Source organism: Brienomyrus brachyistius, chromosome 19 (genome assembly GCF_023856365.1).
Source record: "Brienomyrus brachyistius isolate T26 chromosome 19, BBRACH_0.4, whole genome shotgun sequence".
Classification (NCBI taxonomy): Eukaryota; Metazoa; Chordata; class Actinopteri; order Osteoglossiformes; family Mormyridae; genus Brienomyrus; species Brienomyrus brachyistius.
The window spans coordinates 4,156,408-4,176,313 of record NC_064551.1 but is presented as its reverse complement, the minus strand read 5'-3'; the positions used below and the strand labels follow the sequence as shown (position 1 = coordinate 4,176,313).

The window sequence follows — 19,906 nt, the reverse complement described above, 5'->3', positions numbered from 1 at the left end:
TCAGCTTGGTGGCAGCTTGCTGCTAACTGGGCCCTTCGCTTCTGACGCTTACATTATGTCTGAAGTAGTTCACTTCACCATAACAGGGCACCATAATCTCTTCAGATCGTTTTTCTTTGTTGCCGATGACCAGCCAGCCTGAAGAATTTCATTAGATCTTTTATGTTCTGAATGTGCCCTGGCAATGTTTTCATGCTGTGTTTTATCTAATAAAACCTTCATACTGTAAACCTATTCTAGACTGCTTAGTAAATGACGGGTTTCCCTAGTCACAGATGGTGTTGTACTCCTAGATGATTACAAAAGAAAAATTCTTCTGTATCTTTATGAAAATGGAAATGTCTGCACATATCAACATTTTTAAAAGTCCCCAGACCCCCTTGTGACCCTGTCGAGACAAAGCCTTTGGAAGATAGGATCTATACACTCTTTAGACCCCATACCATACACCATTTCATTAAGCAGAAACTGAAATATTTACAGACTGGAATTTGACTGTTGATTTTTTCCTCAGAATAATCTCTCTTCATGCTGCATGATATGAATTAGATACCAGACGGCCTGTCCAGCTCTGCTCCCAGTCGCGGGCTCAGGTTCCGAACCCGCTAAGCTGCACTCTGCACTCGGATAACTGGCATCCCTGTATTGCCAGCAGTGCATGACTGTGTATGTGCCCTGTAATGAACTCACATCCCGCCCAGAGTGTACCCCAGCCTTGTGCATGCGCTGCCTGCGATAGGCTCCAGGTCCCTGGTGACCCTGACCAGGAGTGTGGAAGATAGATGAATGATTATTTAGCGCCCCCCACTGGCTAATGAGTAATTTTCAAAATTTGCTATTCCTATCCACAGTATTTTAAACATAACTTTATAGTATACTGGCATCACTGTGTTTTATAATAAATATTTTATAACCAAGATTTACTTTGAAATATACTTGTTTCTCCATATGGTGCCATGTTCTGATCAGAATGTCTTCTTAAACCACAGTAATGGCAATATATTCTCTAATGGTAAGGATTTCTGCCACGTTCCTGTGTTGTGACTGTATTCTCAGAGAACCAGGACCTTTCTGTTCATAATCAACACAGCTCCCACTTTCCATGGCAACACAGTCACCTTCAGACCTGTGGAAAGATGCTGGAGAAAAACAAAATGCTTTTGACAAAACTCTGAACAATCAGTCCACTTTGCATGTCTCTCCTGTTCAGTCTATGAATTTATATTGGCATGAACAGGCAGACATTATCACAAAACACAAACTAGACATAAAAGTTACAAATTTACAAAATAAAACAACTGGCTTCTACTTCCTTTGTCGATATGCTGAGTCATGCTGTATATCAGACAGATAATCATGGCAGGCCTAATTTTTATCTATATGATTTCATGGTAGGCTACCTATTGTAATAAATATTTCATAACCAAAATTTTATTTCAAATACAATCGTTTCTCTTGATTGAGCTTTGCTGATCAGTATGACAGATAAATATTTGTTAACTCACAGTAGGGCCAATATACTCTCTAATGGTAAGAATTTCTGCCATGTTCCTGTGTTGTGACTGTATTCTCAGTTAACCAGGACCTTTCTGTTCATAATCAATATCGTTTGCAGTTCCCTAATGGTAACACAGGCATCTGCAGTTGTGTGGAATGATGCTGGAGAAACAGAACATACTTTTGACAAAACTCTGAGCAATGAGTCCACTTTGCATGTCTCTCCTGTTCAGTCTTTCTGTTTTTATTATCATTAACTCCAACACACTAACACCTAATATAGACAGGACTTAAGACATAAAAATTAAAATCATCTCTCAGAAATAAAACAAATGGCTTCTACTTCCTTTGTCGATATGCTGAGTCATGCTGTATATCACACAGATAATCATGGCAGGCACTTGTTCCCATGCCAACTATATGCAAATATATTTATATTAGATGAAAAGAAAAATCCCCATCTGCATATTGCGTGTCCTGCTGTAATAGGTTTGCTTGTCTCAAAGGGGATGTTCAAGTACATAAATAAAGTTCTTTCCAGGAGAAAAACACTGAGCATTTTCAAAGGATGCAAAATGCATCACCTTTAAGAAAACATCTCTGCATTCATCATCCATAACTGCTTATCCAGTAGAGGGTTGCAGTGTTTGCTTGGAGCCAACCCAGGAAGCCCAGGGCACAAGGCAGAGATACACCCTGGAAAGGACGCCAGCCAGTTGCAGGGCCTTATAAGACAACAGCACTATGTTGTTTTATTTTTGCTGTTGCTTTGTGACAGAGAAATGAACATTTCGTTAGAACTGGAAACATACCAGTACTGCTATCCAGCAGCTAATGGGACGTGTGTTAAAAGCAGCTACTCTGGATTTGCCAGGTTTGCCTTGTACATGTTTTTTGCGTCGGGGATGACCGTGACCATAACGGGGAACCTGGTGGTCATCATCTCCATCGCGCACTTCAAGCAGCTGCACACACCGACCAACATGCTGGTGATGTCACTGACCCTGGCCGACCTGCTTCTGGGGGCCGTCGTGATGCCCTTCAGCATGATCAGATCGGTGGAGGGCTGTTGGTACTTCGGAGATACTTTCTGCTCATTGCACTCCACTTTTGACGTTTTCCTCTCAAGTGTTTCAATGTTTCACCTGATTTCCATTGCGGTTGATCGATACCAGGCAGTTTGCAATCCTCTGCGGTACCATAACACAGTGACCATTCCTGTGGCTTGGCTGATGGTAGCGCTGAGTTGGGCTGCAGCTTCTTCCTACTGCTGCAGTCTCCTTTACTCTAAGGGCAGTGTGACAGGTCTAGATGAATACATCACTTCCATAAATTGCTTGGGGAGTTGCATCCTTTTATTTAATGCACAGTGGAGCACCCCAAATACTCTGATTGGGTTTTTCCTGCCATGTTCGGTAATGATTGGCCTTTATGCTAAAATATTTCTGGTAGCCAGACAACATGTCAGGCAGCTTGGAGATACAAGTCAGCAGCCATGTTTTAAACAGGTAAATGGGAAGAGGACAACTCACAACTCATAACGAAAGGCTGCAAAGACCCTTGGCATTGTTGTAGGTGCCTTCATACTCTGCTGGATGCCTTTGTTTGTCAGCTCCATACTCGACCCCTATACTAACTTTGCAACTCCTCCTGTTCTATATGAAGGGTTTGTCTGGCTGGGTTATTTTAATTCTGCATTAAATCCTATAATCTACGGATTGTTTTATCCGTGGTTTCGAAAGTCGTTGAAACTCATTATATCTTTAAAGATTTTTTCTGCACATTCCTCAAATACAAATGTTTTCCCTGAAAGTTGATCTATTCATAAATCCACCACATATTTCTGTATCGTACTTGCAATCTACTTACATTCTTGATTTGAAATACAGTAGTACAAATAGCTGTTCAATTTTTTTAAATTCGTTTTTTGCATTTTAATTCTTCATTTGTTTTCAGTAACATTACATAAGAAAGTGAAAACCGTCTTATCTTTCAAGCCCTCTGAACACTCTTTGTTTATACAATTCTGTGTTATACAGCTTCGCAATAATTTCAAGTTACAGTTGCGCTCCAAAATGTACTGACTGATTTTCAGCACTGCAGGACCCTAATGCTAATGCTAACTTACATAGAAAACAATGCAAATCCCCACCACTGGAGACTTGACGCATGAGGCATAAATCTATAAAAAGACCAGGATGGTTTATTGTTTCAATGATTTTTGGAAGGTTTGAAATATTACATTTGAATATAAATGTAACTAATTAAAGTTTAAGGAACTTCAAAATTTCTATTCTATTATTTTATACAAAAAATTGTTGCATTCTGTACTTAGATTAAAATAAATGACCCACTGTAGAATGTGCTTGTGTTATGTCTCAAATAAAATTGCACCAACTCACCAACTGATACCGTAAAATAATACAATTAATAACATTGTTAACCATCTCATGCCCAACAGTCGCTGCAGGCTGGCAGGACATTTTAACTTGATAATAAATTATGAAACCATAACTGTCAACATCTACAGTACATGTTTTTGGTCTTAGTTGTCATTTCTAATAAGACATTTATGATAAAATATATTCATTAATTCATTTTCATGTAATAGTTTTTTTTTTTTTTTTTTTTTTGCCCCTCCTGGAGTCGACACCTTATCGTGGTGGAGGGGTTTGCGTGTTACAATGATCCCAGGAGCTATGTTGTCTGGGGCTTTATGCCCCTGGTAGGGTCACCCAAGGCAAACAGGTCCTGGGTGAGGAACCAGACGAAGTACGGCTCAAAAACCCCTTTATGATGAGAAAAATCTTGGATTCACGGTTTCCCTTGCCCGGACGCGGGTCACCGGGGCCCCCCCCCTGGAGCCAGGCCTGGGGGTGGGGCTCGATGGCGAGCGCCTGGCGGCCAGGCCTACACACACGGGGCCTGGTCGGGCGCAGCCCGAACAAGGCACGTGGGTCCCCCCTCCAATGGGCTCACCACCCATGGGAGGGGCCATAGGGGTCGGGTGCGAGGTGATCTGGGCGGCGGCCAAAGGCGGGGACCTTGGCGGTCCGATCCTCGGCTGCAGAAGCTAGCTCTAGGGACATGGAATGTCACCTCTCTGATGGGGAAAGAGCCTGAGCTGGTGCGCGAGGTTGTGAAGTTCCGGCTAGATATAGTCGGACTCACCTCGACGCACGGCTTGGGCTCTGGAACCAGTCTCCTTGAGGGGGGTTGGACCCTTTTCCACTCTGGAGTTGCCCGCGGGGAGAGGCGCCGAGCGGGCGTGGGCATACTTATTGCCCCCAGGCTGGGCGCCTGTACATTGGGGTTTACCGCAGTGGACGAGAGGGTAGCCTCCCTCCGCCTTCGGGTGGGGGGACGGGTCCTGACTGTTGTTTGCGCTTATGCGCCAAACAGCAGTTCGGAATACCCACCCTTTTTGGAGTCCTTGGAAGGGGTGTTGGAGAGCGCTCCTCCTGGGGACTCCCTTGTTCTGCTGGGGGACTTCAATGCTCACGTGGGCAGCGACAGTGAGACCTGGAGGGGCGTGATTGGGAGGAACGGCCCCCCCGATCTGAACCCGAGCGGTGTTTTGTTATTGGACTTCTGTGCTCGTCACGGACTGTCCATAATGAACACCATGTTCAAGCATAAGGGTGTCCATATGTGCACTTGGCACCAGGACACCCTAGGCCGCAGTTCGATGATGACTTTGTAGTCGTGTCGTCGGACTTGCGGCCGCATGTTTTGGACACTCGGGTGAAGAGAGGGGCGGAGCTGTCAACCGATCACTACCTGGTGGTGGGTTGGCTCCGCTGGTGGGGGAGGAAGCCGGCCAGGCCTGGCAGGCCCAAGCGTATACTGAGGGTCTGCTGGGAACGTCTGGCGGAATCCCCTGTCAGGGAGAGTTTCAACTCCTACCTCCGGCAGAACTTCTCCCATATCCCGGGGGAGGCGGGGGACATTGAGTCCGAATGGGCCATGTTCCGTGCCTCCATTGTGGAGGCGGCTGACCGGAGCTGCGGCCGCAAGGTGGTCGGTGCCTGTCGCGGCGGTAATCCCCGAACCTGCTGGTGGACACCGGTGGTAAGGGATGCCGTCAAGCTGAAGAAGGAGTCTTATCGGGCCTTTCTGGCCTGTGGGACTCCAGACGCAGCTGACGGCTACTGGCAGGCCAAGCGGAATGCGGCTTTGGCGGTCGCTGAGGCAAAAACTCGGGTGTGGGAGGAGTTTGGTGAGGCCATGGAGAACGACTTCCGGACGGCTTCGAGGAGATTCTGGTCCACCATCCGGCGGCTCCGGGCGGGAAAGCGGTGCAGCATCAACACTATTTATGGTGGGGATGGTGCGCTGCTGACCTCAGCTCGGGACGTTTTGGGTCGGTGGAGGGAGTACTTCGAAGACCTCCTCAATCCCACCGACACGCCTTCCGATATGGAAGCAGAGTGTGGGGACTTGGGGGTGGACTCGCCTATCTCGGGGGTGGAGGTCGCTGAGGTGGTCAAAAAGCTCCTCGGTGGCCGGGCCCCGGGGGTGGACGAGATTCGCCCAGAGTTCCTCAAGGCTCTGGATGCTGCGGGGCTGTCCTGGTTGACACGCATCTGCAGCATCGCGTGGACATCGGGGGCAGTACCTCTGGACTGGCAGACCGGGGTGGTGGTCCCCCTCTTTAAGAAGGGGGACCGGAGGGTGTGCTCCAACTACAGGGGGATCACACTCCTCAGCCTCCCTGGTAAGGTCTATTCGGGGGTCCTGGAAAGGAGGGTCCGCCGGATTGTCGAACCTCGGATTCAGGAGGAGCAGTGTGGTTTTCGCCCTGGCCGTGGAACAGTGGACCAGCTCTATACTCTCAGCAGGGTTCTGGAGGGTTCATGGGAGTTTGCCCGACCAGTCTACATGTGTTTTGTGGACTTGGAAAAGGCATTCGACCGTGTCCCTCGTGGGGTCCTGTGGGGAGTGCTCCGGGAGTATGGGGTACCGGGCTCCCTTTTAAGGGCGGTTCGGTCCCTGTATGACCGGTGCCAGAGTCTGGTCCGCATGGGCGGCAATAAGTCGGACTCGTTTCCGGTGACGGTTGGACTCCGTCAGGGCTGCCCTTTGTCACCGATTCTGTTCATAGTTTTTATGGACAGAATTTCTAGGCGCAGCCAGGGCGTTGAGGGCGTCCGGTTCGGTGACCTCAGGATTAGGTCTCTGCTTTTTGCGGATGATGTGGTTCTGTTGGCCTCATCGAGCCGTGACCTTCAGCTCTCACTGGAGCAGTTCGCAGCCGAGTGCGAAGCGGCTGGGATGAGAATCAGCACCTCCAAATCCGAGACCATGGTTCTCAGCCGGAAAAGGGTAGAGTGCTCTCTCCGGGTTGGGGATGGGGTCCTCCCCCAAGTGGAGGAGTTTAAGTATCTCGGGATCTTGTTCACGAGTGGGGGAACGATGGAGCTGGAGATCGACAGGCGGATCGGTGCGGCGTCAGCAGTCATGCGGGCGCTGCATCGGTCTGTCATGGTGAAGAGAGAGCTGAGCCAAAAGGCGAAGCTCTCGATTTACCAGTCGATCTACGTTCCTACCCTCACCTATGGTCATGAGCTTTGGGTAGTGACCGAAAGAACGAGATCACGGGTACAAGCGGCCGAAATGAGTTTCCTCCGCAGGGTGGCTGGGCTCTCCCTTAGAGATAGGGTGAGGAGCTCAGTCATTCGGGAGGGACTCAGAGTAGAGCCGCTGCTCCTCCGCATCGAGAGGAGCCAAATGAGGTGGCTCGGGCATCTGATCAGGATGCCTCCGGGACGCCTCCCTGGGGAGGTATTCCGGGTATGTCCCACTGGGAGGAGGCCCCGGGGAAGACCCAGGACACGCTGGAGAGACTATGTCTCTCGGCTGGCCTGGGAACGCCTCGGGGTCCCCCCAGAGGAGCTAGACGAAGTGGCCGGGGAGAGGGAAGTCTGGGTCTCCCTGCTGAGGCTGCTGCCCCCGCGACCCGACTCCGGATTAAGCGGGAGATGATGGATGGATGGATGGATGGAGTTTTTTTTTGTACGTTTAATGTTTCAGAAGTGCCACCTCAATGTGGCGAGTGGTGGTGAGAGAAATACTGCCAAATAGTACCAAACAATGGTACCAATAGCCACACGTTAGTCCGACTACGCCACCCCAGGTATTACACCCAGAGAAAGTTAAATCGCCCTATCCCCGGGCAAAGGCACACTGGTCCGTTCACCATAAACAGCGGAGAGACGTTGTTCCGAACACACACACTTTTATTACACAGTAAAACCATAAAAAGAGTAATCAGTCAATCCGAGCACCGTAAGCTTGGAGCACCGCCGCGTACCAGCAGCCACTTCCTGCCGATCTAAGGCTGGGCGCCGGGACCTAGAACAGCCAGAGTCGGGCGGGCACAAGCGAGGAGGGAAAAACAAGACGTAACCGCAAACCAAACAAAATCACGCAAAACCCAAAGGAAACACTGCAGTCTAAAAGAAACAAATAAAATACAAAACCATTACATTAATACACAATAAAAATCCCACTCAAAACAGAACAAATGTATCAACAAAACAAACATAATACAATCAAAACAAAAACACAAACCCTTAGGAAGCGGGGGACCAGCCAGACTCTCCAACCCCCGCTCGCACTCATGTGGGCACGCACACCCCCCTGCCCCCAGCTATGGACCCGCTTGCGACTCACCCTGCTATAGGCTAGACAGAGTATGGACAAACCGGAAGCGCAAAGCGCGAAACGGTGCAAATGTCACTAGGCAGCAGCAATAAGGCAAAATAAAGCTGAGTCGCCGCTAGGCAGAGCAGGGCGCCGTCGCCGCTAGGCAGAGCAGGGCGCCGTCGCCGCTAGGCAGAGCAGGGCGCAGTCGCCGCTAGGCAGAGCAGCAGTAGTTCCACGCGAGATGAAGCAGCTGTCAACCCCACGCCACAACACACGGGACCCTGTAATAATAGAAGGGTAAGGACTCAAAACCCAGCCATATTAGCCCCAACGTCAACCGTTCTACTGCAGCTTGTAATATTCACCGTACCGGGCTGAACACACCAAGGTAAGATGTCCGCGGACGAACAGGAGATCCGGCAATTAAGGTGACCGCCGACAAGGAGCCTAGAACATTAGTGCCAGGGTAACCCTTATAGTCTGAGCGCCCTCTCTGATTGGCCACTCCCCTCCAGAACTTAATTAGGCACACACCTCGTTTCCTTCTCCTGCTACAGTCTACCCCCCAGCTCTTTATCGTCGCCCCGACGATAACACAAGCCAACAAAAGAACCCACTACATCCAGGGCCTAAACAAAGCAATCATGGCATTAGATGCAGTATCTGCAGAGCGCACAGCCCCGTGTACCTCCCCCAAAGACCTAGGCAAGTGATGGATATTAGAATGCCGGCCAGCAGTAGATCGTACTGTCCGCCGAAGGGCCACCCCACCAAGATCTACATTACCAACTAGTGGGTCCACTGAGGAAGCGGATGGTTGCCTGGTTAGGGTCGAGTCCACTGGACAAGCGTGAACAGGCTCCACCTCACCCGGTATCCGAGTCACCTGTGGAGTAGCTACCGATCCCAAAGCTGGAACTGACGAGATCACAGTTGGACTGTGATCTTCCAGCCCTAAACACAACAGATCACCGGCCACTGAATCCTCCTCCTCTGACTGTGGCGAGTCCATTGGTGGTGGAAAACTAACCACCACACCCGTAGGAAGGTCCCTTCCAACCACTGCCTTCAGTAGATTGCGATGAACTCGCCTTACCTTAGACTGACCATGCAGGGGGGCCACAGTATACACGGAGCCGCCAGAATCAGGTACCTGTAAGATTTTGTACATTACCGAACCCCACAAATCCTGAATTTTATGCCGACCCTTGGCACTGGTCTCCCGCAACAGCACGCACTGACCCTCAGCCAGAGGAACATCCCGGACATGCTGATCGTAATTCCTTTTCCGACGGGCTGCAGCCACCCTTAACCGTTCTCTCGCACCGTCAACCGCAACCTGTAATCGGGCCTGATGTTCCTTGACCCACTCATGAACACATCCCCTACCGGGATCCTGAACTCTACCAAGCAGAAAATCCACTGGGAGCCGAGGCTCCTGGCCAAACATCAAGAAAAAGGGGGACTCACCGGTGGCCTGATGGGGAGTTGTATTATAGCAGTACACTAACTGCGGCAAACAGGAATGCCAGTCCCGCTTGCGAGACACCGGCAGCGCGCGAAGTAAATTATGAAGCGTCCTATTGAACCTTTCACACTGTCCATTCCCCGCCGGGTGGTATGGGGTAGTGTGAGAACGTTCAATGCCATAAAGATCACAAAGCTGGCGGATCAACAAGCTCTCAAAATTTCGGCCTTGGTCGGAATGAATCCGAGCTGGAACCCCAAACTTGTAAAACCATTCCGAAACCAAAACCTGCGCTACGGTCGAGGCACGTTGATCTCGAGTGGGAATGGCCAGGGTGTACTTACTAAAGATGTCTGTCATCACCAAAACATTTTCTAGGCCATTACAAGCAGGCTCCAACACGGTATAATCTATTGCCAAGATTTCGTTAGGCTTTGATGCCAAAAGATGCCCCATGTAGCTATGAGCCACCGGCTGATTGTCCTTCGCAACTTGGCATCTCTCACACATCTGACACCAACCAGCCACCTCTGAAGACATACTGGGCCAGTAACACCGTGAACGCAAAAGCCCCAAGGTCCGCTCTACCCCCTGGTGGCCATGCTCCTGATGGAGCTGTGTCAAGACCTCCTCCTTCAATGCAGCTGGTAACAGCAGCTGAAATTCAACCTCTCCCCCATCTGGGTGAAAGATCTGCCGATACAAAATTCCGTCCCTCTCCACCAACCGACCCCATTGCCGCAACACCACCAATACAGGCTGGGAAAGCTGTTTCCGCTCCTCAAAATTGGGGCGCTGCTTCCGCCTCCAAAACACCAAGACCTCCTTCAAAGTGGGGTCAGCTTGCTGAAGAGCACGGATGTCAGCCAGAGAATGCCCTGGCAAGACTGTAATTGCCGCTTGAGTCCCGGGAACCTGATGGGACTGCAAAGCGTGCCGTAAGGGCCCAGGGAGTAAAGTGCCAGGGACCATACCTTCCATTCCCTGAGCACTAGATGGATGCTGACGTGACAAAGCATCTGCATTTTTATTACTCTTCCCTGACCGATACTTGATCTCGAAGTCAAAAACCGCAAGCTGAGCAGCCCACCGTTGCTCCGTCGCTCCAAGTTTTGCAGTGGACAAATGACTCAATGGGTTGTTATCGGTGTAGACAACACACTTCTGCCCCAATAGGTACTCCCGAAACTTTTCGGTCATAGCCCATTTCAATGCCAAAAACTCCAGTTTCATAGAACTGTAGTTTTGCATGTTTCGCTCAGTCGGCCTCAACCCTCGACTGGCAAAAGCTATAGGTCTGACCCTATTGTCCTGTTCCTGTGAAAGTACTGCTCCCAGGCCGCCATAACTGGCGTCAACCTCCAGAATAAATGGCTGTGAAAAATCTGCATAAGCAAGCACCGGCGCGGTAGTGAGCTTGGTCTTAAGAGCTTCAAAGCTATCCCGACATTCTGCAGTCCAGCTCTCAATCAGACCCTGTCCTCCCTTCCCCTTGGTCTTTGAGCCACTAAGCTCTCCAACCAGCCTATGTAGGGGGGCAGCCAACTTGGCAAAACCCTCTACAAAACGCCTATAGTAACTAGCAAAACCCAGGAAAGAGCGTAGCCTTGATACAGTACTGGGAAGCGGCCACTTAGCCACTACTTCTACCTTGGCTGGATCCGTAGAGACCCCCTCCTTCGAGATCACATGGCCAAGGTAGCGTACCTCAGACTGAAGGAAAGCACATTTGCTCAGTTTGACCTTGAGACCCTCCAGCTGGAGACGGTTCAACACTACCTCCAACCTCTCCAGATGCTGCTCTACGGTGGAGGAAAACACCACGATATCGTCCAGATATAGCAATAAAGACTGGCCCTGTTGATCACCAAACATCCTCTGCATCAACCGCTGAAACGTGCTCGGAGCATTACATAAACCAAACGGCATACGATTGAATTCAAACAGCCCAAAGGGCGTACAGAATGCCGTCTTTGGACGATCCTGCTCTGCCACCATTACTTGATTATAGCCACTAGCCAGATCTAGAGTAGAAAACCAGCGGGCCCCAGTAAGGGCATCAAGAGACTCCTCAATCCGAGGCAGGGGAAAAGCATCCTTTCTGGTCTTACTATTCAACTGCCTATAGTCTACGCACAAGCGCAAACTGCTATCCTTTTTCCGGACCAGAACAATAGGGGAAGCATAGGGACTACTGCTTTCCGTAATCACCTGAGCTTCCAAAAGCTGATTAATATGCCCTTTCACCAGCTCGTACTCTGAAGGTGGTATGCGCCTATAGCGCTGCCTAACTGGGACCTCATCCAGTAGTGGAATCTCATGCATAATCAGATCTGTACAACCCAAATCCCCCTCGTCAACTGAAAACACTGACGCGAATTCTTAGCAGGGTTTTTACTAGGATCTGTGTCGCAACCGGGAGCGAGGACAGGTCCAGAGCCTCCACTGGATCCATAGTGGCTGTGGTCGCAGCCTGAAATGCCGTAGTGGGTACCCCCGGAGGCACCTCCGTGACTCCAGCAGGGAGGCTCACCACGCTAACTGCACCTAAGGTACCTAAAAAGGTACGAGGGTAGAGAAGCACATCAGTAGCCCCTACATTGATGACAGAAATGTACACTGTGCCCCGCAGCACCTGAACCAATGCCGGGGAAGCAAGAAGCCCAGCAGGCAAACCAGCCTCTGGAGGTTCAAACATTACAGTGCTACCAGAAAGCTGCTCCGAGCATGTTGCGGCCACCAACTTCATGGTCCCACCTGGAACGCGACAGGCCCTCCCACCCCGGACCTTGGCCCTACCCGAAACCGGAGGAGCCAACTCCTGAGCATGACACTGACATAATGCCTGCACCACTGGTTCAGGGACCTGAAACGAGCCAGGTTGTTCAAACAACGACGCACCATGCTGGGAAAACAACTCTCGATAACACCTCCTAATCACATTCATACCCAGTATACCTGGAAATTGAGATGGTAAACTGCCAGGGGGATCCCTGACCACCAGTATCCCACAGCCCAGCATCCACTTTCCACACAGGTTAACATCTAGCTCCAGATAACCAATATATGGAATAGCTAGTCCATTGGCAGCTCGAAGCTCCAACCAACGGCAATCCTGTAGTCGCTCATGACCTAAAGGCACAAAATATTGCTGAAAGAAGCTCTGAGTGATAGTAGACACCATTGATCCAGTGTCAACCAAACAGGGCACCCTTACGCCACCCATGTCTACCTCCAAGTGGGGGCAGGATGACATTAACCGGGAGGCATTCCCCAAATTACTTGAGCCAGAAACAATCCCCACAGAACTTTGGCCCCCCAGTTCAGTGGGCACTACTTTTCCGACGGCTGCACCGGATGGGGCTGACTATTGGGCTGTGAGAATATCCTCTGCCGGGGCAAGTTACCAGAGCGAATGCGCAAACCACCACACTCCCTAGCGAAGTGACCGGGCTGCTGACAACGCCGACATATTACTGGATCCTTCTGGGGTGCACGATCACGCTGACTGGAGTTCTGCAACCGAGCCACACTCTGGGTGAGCTGAGACAACTGCTTCTGCTGACACGTCAGTAACGCTCTCACTTCCTCCATTGCAGTCCAATGGGATGAATTACCAGCACCCTGGGGACCACCATGAACCCCATACTGAACACCAAGCACTGCTGGCACGGAACTACTCCGTCCGCGTGCAGCACGGGGCAAACCCTCACGCTCCCACCTGATAGCCTCCCCTCGGACATCCAACAACGTAGCCATAGGCTGCCGGCGCACTAATTGTTTCAATTCACGGCGCAAAGCACCATCTAGTACGTGTTCAATAAATTGATCCCGCAGCAACAAATCTGCATTCTCCATATCGGCCGGTGCACGCTGTTTTACAGCCTCCATAAGGCCCATTAAAGCCAAGGAAAACTCCTGAAGAGACTCCCCGTCCTCTTGCCTTCTAGCAAAGAACGCTTGCTGTAAGGACACATAGGATTCAGTACACCCGTACAGTTCCTTTAGAACTGCTATTATCTTTACTGGGTCTGTTCTGTCCTGAGGACGGTACTTTATCTCCTCCTTTGCCTCGCCCTCCAAATGGTCAAACAAGAAGAATGCCTGATCTGCCATGGACAAATGACGTGCCCTCATACTGGCCTCCACTTCCTCCAGCCACTCCATTAACCCTATTCCTGTTCTCCCTCTAAAAATGGGGCATTTCCTATCCCTAGGGACGAGAACCAAACGTTCGACTACAGGGGTACCCCTACTGGGTACAGTAAAGTGACTGGGGTTAACACTAGCACTAGGCCCTGGGGCAACAGAAACCGGCTCCTGGCGCAGCCTATCATTCTCAGCTTGCAGTTGTAAAACAAGCTCCCTCAATTCCTGTAACTCCTCCGCCATACCTATAATTTAACCAAGGCTGGGCTAATCCAAGATGATGGTAGCGCTCAAATCATTACAGCTGCGCGAACCCGTATCTTGGGCAAACCTTCACCAAGCCACCCAAAAGGATCCACAAGGAACAAACTGCTGCTCTGCCTCTCCAAACTGACGATACCCTAAAAAAACAAAAATTACAGAAACTCAATTAAAAGGAACACACGTCTCCGCTGAAAGATGATCCTGCCGACTACGCCAAGATGTGGCGAGTGGTGGTGAGAGAAATACTGCCAAATAGTACCAAACAATGGTACCAATAGCCACACGTTAGTCCGACTACGCCACCCCAGGTATTACACCCAGAGAAAGTTAAATCGCCCTATCCCCGGGCAAAGGCACACTGGTCCGTTCACCATAAACAGCGGAGAGACGTTGTTCCGAACACACACACTTTTATTACACAGTAAAACCATAAAAAGAGTAATCAGTCAATCCGAGCACCGTAAGCTTGGAGCACCGCCGCGTACCAGCAGCCACTTCCTGCCGATCTAAGGCTGGGCGCCGGGACCTAGAACAGCCAGAGTCGGGCGGGCACAAGCGAGGAGGGAAAAACAAGACGTAACCGCAAACCAAACAAAATCACGCAAAACCCAAAGGAAACACTGCAGTCTAAAAGAAATAAATAAAATACAAAACCATTACATTAATACACAATAAAAATCCCACTCAAAACAGAACAAATGTATCAACAAAACAAACATAATACAATCAAAACAAAAACACAAACCCTTAGGAAGCGGGGGACCAGCCAGACTCTCCAACCCCCGCTCGCACTCATGTGGGCACGCACACCCCCCTGCCCCCAGCTATGGACCCGCTTGCGACTCACCCTGCTATAGGCTAGACAGAGTATGGACAAACCGGAAGCGCAAAGCGCGAAACGGTGCAAATGTCACTAGGCAGCAGCAATAAGGCAAAATAAAGCTGAGTCGCCGCTAGGCAGAGCAGGGCGCCGTCGCCGCTAGGCAGAGCAGGGCGCAGTCGCCGCTAGGCAGAGCAGCAGTAGTTCCACGCGAGATGAAGCAGCTGTCAACCCCACGCCACAACACACGGGACCCTATAATAATAGAAGGGTAAGGACTCAAAACCCAGCCATATTAGCCCCAACGTCAACCGTTCTACTGCAGCTTGTAATATTCACCGTACCGGGCTGAACACACCAAGGTAAGATGTCCGCGGACGAACAGGAGATCCGGCAATTAAGGTGACCGCCGACAAGGAGCCTAGAACATTAGTGCCAGGGTAACCCTTATAGTCTGAGCGCCCTCTCTGATTGGCCACTCCCCTCCAGAACTTAATTAGGCACACACCTCGTTTCCTTCTCCTGCTACATCAATATGCATACAGAAATATTCTCATTCTTGTGTTATAGTGGCAGCACTGCAGTAATGGTTAGAATAGAAACTCTGCAGGACAAGTCACACGACGCAGTAACAGCTTAAGGGGCAAAGTGTGACCAAACTTTGCCAAGGTGTTTGTGGAAAGCTGGTCAGAATAAGCATGCCGACTCTGATTGGCTCTCTCAGTTTTTGAAGAGGAATTCCTCTTCAATCATCAGAAAGCAAGACCAAAGATCTGACAGGAAACATTTTGAATGTCACATGACCGTTGCACGTCTTATACTGACTTGAAGCTCATCAAGTCTAACCAGAATCTAATTATATATGTTAGGAATTTGCCCAATTTAAGTTTAAGTAAAACATTCCACTTGAGAATAAGCAGTGCTTTGGTCTAACTTTACCCCAGATTTCATATTCTTGTAATGTTACTGATTAGTACAACATTTATTACACCTGAGATGTTTCATAGAGTGAAGTGCTATTTTAATTTATAGCCATTTACAGGCCCCCCTTTCCCGGGGAGCTTTGGTAAAGAGGAAAAACGCAGCTCGGCCCCCACCAGGCTCCGCCAGACCTGGCCAGGCCACCCAACGGCTAACTGCCGTCACTGACGAGCTCCCAGCTCTTTATCTCCTCACAGGCTTTCCTGAAATCTCTCTCTCCCAGTGATGTGGAAATTTGAAGTTCTTCATAGCTTTCTACCAGATAAAGGTCTTTATTCAACAGTCTGCAGTGCAACACAAAGCAGGCATGTGCATGTGGGCGGGGCTTTGATGACACAGACAAACGAGAAGAGCCCTTTAGCTCTTTCTTGCGCCCTCCTGATTCCAGAGACCAGGCAGCATATACTGCACATTCTTTGGTAGCCAATTACAAGTGCACTTCCCTAACCATCAGGCCACCACTGCCCCAGTCATACAGTGGTATGATTACTCTGCTAGCCAGTCCTGACTGGGATTAAAACTCAGCCCTGGACATTGGGGTCCCCCATAATAAATTTTGCCAGCACACATACCCACTGGGCCATCAGGAAAATACCCAGTATGCCAGACGGCCTGTCCAGCTCTGCTCCCAGTCGTGGTCTCAGGTTCCGAACCCGCTAAGCTGCACTCTGCACTCGGATAACTGGCATCCCTGTATTGCCAGCAGTGCATGACTGTGTATGTGCCCTGTAATGAACTCACATCCCGCCCAGAGTGTACCCCAGCCTTGTGCATGCGCTGCCTGGGATAGGCTCCAGGCCCCTGGTGACCCTGACCAGGAGTGTGGAAGATAGATTAATTGTTATTTATCACCACCTAGTGGCTACAGAGCAATATTGACAATTCATTATTCCTATCAACAGCATTAAGTACTAATTTTATAAAACTTGGCTTTACAGTATGCTAACTTTTATAATATATGTCTTAAAACCAACATTTACTTTGAAATGTAATTGTTTCTCTATACGGTGCCGTGTTCTGATCAGAATGTCTTCTTACACCAATGTAGAACCAAAACCTTCTCTGATGGTAAGAATTTCTATCAGGTTCCTGTGTTTTGACTGCATTTTCACTCTCCCAGGACCTTCTTGTTCATAGTCAACATTTTGTAGTTCCCCTGTGGTGACACGGTCACCTTTAAATCGGTGGGTAGAAGCTGATAAAACTCTTTGAGAAAACTCTGAACAATCAGTCTGTTTTGCATGTCTCTCCTGCTCAGTCTATCAGTTTATTGCCAGATATATAGACATTAACACCAAACACAGACTCTGAATGTAAGGCACATAAATTAAAATCATCTCTCATAAATAAAACAACTGGCTTCTACTTCCTTTGTCGATATGCTGAGTCATGCTGTATATCACACAGATAATCATGACAGGCACTTGTTCCCATGCCAACTATATGCAAATATTAGATGAAAGAAAAATTCCCTTCTGCATATTGTGTGTCCTGCTGTAATAGGTTTGCTTGTCTCAAAGGGGATGTTCAAGTATATAAAAGAAGTTCTTTCCAAAAGAAAGACACTGAGCATGTTCAAAAGACGCAAGACACATCACCTTTAAGAAAACATCTCTGCATTCATCATCCATAACTGCTTATCCAGTAGATGGTTGCAGTGTTTGCTTGGAGCCAACCCAGGAAGCCCAGGGCACAAGGCAGAGATACACCCTGGAAAGGACGCCAGCCAGTTGCAGGGTCTTATAAGACAACAGCACTATGTTGTTTCATTTTGCTGTTGCTTTGTGACAGAGAAATGAATATTTCACTAGAGCTGGAAACATACCAGTACTGCTATCCAGCAGCTAATGGGACGTGTGTTAAAAGTAGCTTGTCTGGATTTGCCAGGTTTGCCGTGTACATGTTTTTTGCGTCGGGGATGACCATGACCATCACGGGGAACCTGGTGGTCATCATCTCCATCGCACACTTCAAACAGCTGCACACACCGACCAACATCCTGGTGATGTCACTGGCCCTGGTCGACCCGCTTCTGGGGGCCGTCGTGATGCCCTTCAGCATGATCAGATCGGTGGAGGGCTGCTGGTACTTCGGAGATACTTTCTGTTCGTTGCACTCCACTTTTGACGTTATCCTCTCATGTGCTTCAATCTTTCACCTGATGTCCATTGCGGTTGATCGATACCAGGCAGTTTGCAATCCTCTGCAGTACCATAACACAGTGACCATTCCTGTGGCTTGGCTGATGGTAGCGTTGAGTTGGACTGCAGCTGTTTCTTACTCTTGCACTCACCTTTATTCTGTGATCGGCCTAGATGAATACATCACTTCCATAAATTGCTTGGGGAGCTGCAACCTTATGTTTAATGACATATGGAACATGCTAAACAGTTTGGTTGGATTTTTCCTGCCATGTTTGGTAATGATTGGCCTTTATGGCAAAATATTTCTAGTAGCCAGACAACACGTCAGGCAGCTTGGAGGTACAAGTCAGCAGCCATGTTTTACAGAGGGACATGGCAACAGGAAATCTCACAGCTCAGAGCGAAAGGCTGCAAAGACCCTTGGCATTGTTGTAGGTGCCTTCATACTCTGCTGGATGCCTTTCTTTGTCATATCTGTAATCGACCCCTATACTGACTTTGCAACTCCTCCTGTTCTTTATGAAGGGATTTACTGGGTGGGTTATTTTAATTCTGCATTTAATCCTATAATCTACGGACTGTTTTACCCGTGGTTTAGAAAGTCGTTGAAACTCATTATATCTTTAAAGATTTTTGCTGCACATTCCTCAAATACAAAGGTTTTCCCTGAAAGTTGATTTTTCATAGAGTCACCATGTATTTCAATCTCATATTACCATAAAAATATACATAATGTTCTTAATGGCCTGTTGAAAAATAGCTGTTTGATTTTTTAAATTTACATTTTAACTCTTAATTTGTTTTTGAAAACTTTACACAATAAAGTGAAGTGAGTCTTATCTCTCAAGCACTCCGAAAAATATTTGTTAATGGAATTCTGTGTTATGCACCTTAACATTAATTTTCAATTTTTCCTGCACTCTAAAGTGCACAGACTGTCACTTAGCTAAGTGCCACTAAGCTGAGCCTAAATTAACATAGAAAACAAAGCGAATCCCCAGCACTGAAGATGTCACACAAGAAGCCTACAGCCATAAAAAGAGCAGACAAATGGATTATTTAATTTTTCATTGACGTAAACCAAGAATTCCAAGTCAACATTTAGTGGAATTCAAGGGTTGGAAAGTTACACCCATGATGTCGTGGTTCCCTATTAGTCCTTCACCTACATCATCTGACCTCTGTCCATCTCAGTTTATTTTTTTCATGAGTGTCCTTATAAATGAAAACTACAGTCAGATTTCATGTTTTACCTTCGCTAGGCCTTCAGACCTTCAGTACCACAAGCTTCTCTAACAGCTCACCCCCCATGAAGGATGTACACAGAGAAACTCCCCACACCCATTTCTGCCTCTCTGCACCTGATCCTACCTTCCCTGCTCTCAGCACATGCAAGAGGTCAGGCTGTTGCATCACCTGCGCTCTGTGTAATCTCTGTATTGCCACCTTTGATTGGGAGGCAGCCTGCTGCTAACTGGGCCCTTTGCTTCTGACGTTTACATCACGCTTAGGTAATACAGCAGCCCCCCCAGGACTGGAGTGGGGCCGTCTCAGCACATTAATCACACACTCAGTCTTTCTTCCTCTAAACACTCACAGTGGGAATCATAGAGCGAAAGATAAAACATCCATAGTATTTGCTGACTTCTAATGTTACCCAGTCAGATCCTATGAAATGTACCTTAACCATCTTCCTGCTGTTATAAAAGGTATGAAATACATTATAACACAGAAAATGAAGTAGTGATGAAGTACTTTAGCGTATCTTTAGCTTATGTGGTTTTATTCCGACTTCACACATCAAATCAGAAATATTACAGGCTAAACTGAACCTGGCAACCCGGCTTCTTGTTAATATGATCTCGTAACATGACAAGAATAAGACTTTATATTTAACATTTTTATTAAGAATACTGTGATTACAGTGGTATGATT

General features: G+C 48.5%; 3 protein-coding genes across 3 annotated transcripts; 2 read left to right on the top strand and 1 right to left on the bottom strand.

Annotated features, from left to right (window-relative positions):
• Positions 1-2,071: 2,071 nt before the first annotated feature.
• LOC125714635 (trace amine-associated receptor 13c-like) lies at positions 2,072-3,285 on the top strand. The gene has a single exon (XM_048985386.1). The coding sequence runs from the start codon at positions 2,280-2,282 to the stop codon at positions 3,036-3,038; it is 759 nt and encodes a 252-aa protein (XP_048841343.1). The 5' UTR covers positions 2,072-2,279; the 3' UTR covers positions 3,039-3,285.
• Positions 3,286-7,543: 4,258 nt separating this feature from the next.
• On the bottom strand, positions 7,544-13,780 carry LOC125715081 (uncharacterized). The gene is made up of 6 exons (XM_048986323.1): positions 13,021-13,780; positions 12,612-12,745; positions 12,030-12,248; positions 11,321-11,503; positions 8,173-10,537; positions 7,544-7,851 (listed from the first exon to the last, which is right to left on the bottom strand). The coding sequence occupies exons 1-5, from the start codon at positions 13,778-13,780 to the stop codon at positions 8,762-8,764; spliced, it is 3,072 nt and encodes a 1,023-aa protein (XP_048842280.1). The 3' UTR covers positions 7,544-7,851; positions 8,173-8,761.
• Positions 13,781-17,397: 3,617 nt separating this feature from the next.
• On the top strand, positions 17,398-19,232 carry LOC125714609 (trace amine-associated receptor 13c-like). The gene has a single exon (XM_048985350.1). It carries the CDS (start codon positions 17,476-17,478, stop codon positions 18,646-18,648), a length of 1,173 nt encoding a protein of 390 aa, XP_048841307.1. The 5' UTR covers positions 17,398-17,475; the 3' UTR covers positions 18,649-19,232.
• The last annotated feature ends 674 nt before the right edge of the window (positions 19,233-19,906 follow it).

Excerpts from the sequence above, each read along its gene's own strand:
- LOC125715081 (XM_048986323.1), bottom strand. The coding sequence starts at position 13,780 with ATGGAGTGGCTGGAGGAAGTGGAGGCCAGTATGAGGGCACGTCATTTG. Across the intron at positions 12,249-12,611 it reads TGGGCTGTGGGATACTGGTG|GTGCTGCGGGGCACAGTGTA; the intron begins GTCAGGGATCCC and ends GCATTGGTTCAG. Across the intron at positions 11,504-12,029 it reads TGGACCTGTCCTCGCTCCCG|CGGTTGATGCAGAGGATGTT; the intron begins GTTGCGACACAG and ends AGCACGTTTCAG.
- LOC125714635 (XM_048985386.1), top strand. The coding sequence starts at position 2,280 with ATGAACATTTCGTTAGAACTGGAAACATACCAGTACTGCTATCCAGCA.
- LOC125714609 (XM_048985350.1), top strand. The coding sequence starts at position 17,476 with ATGGTTGCAGTGTTTGCTTGGAGCCAACCCAGGAAGCCCAGGGCACAA.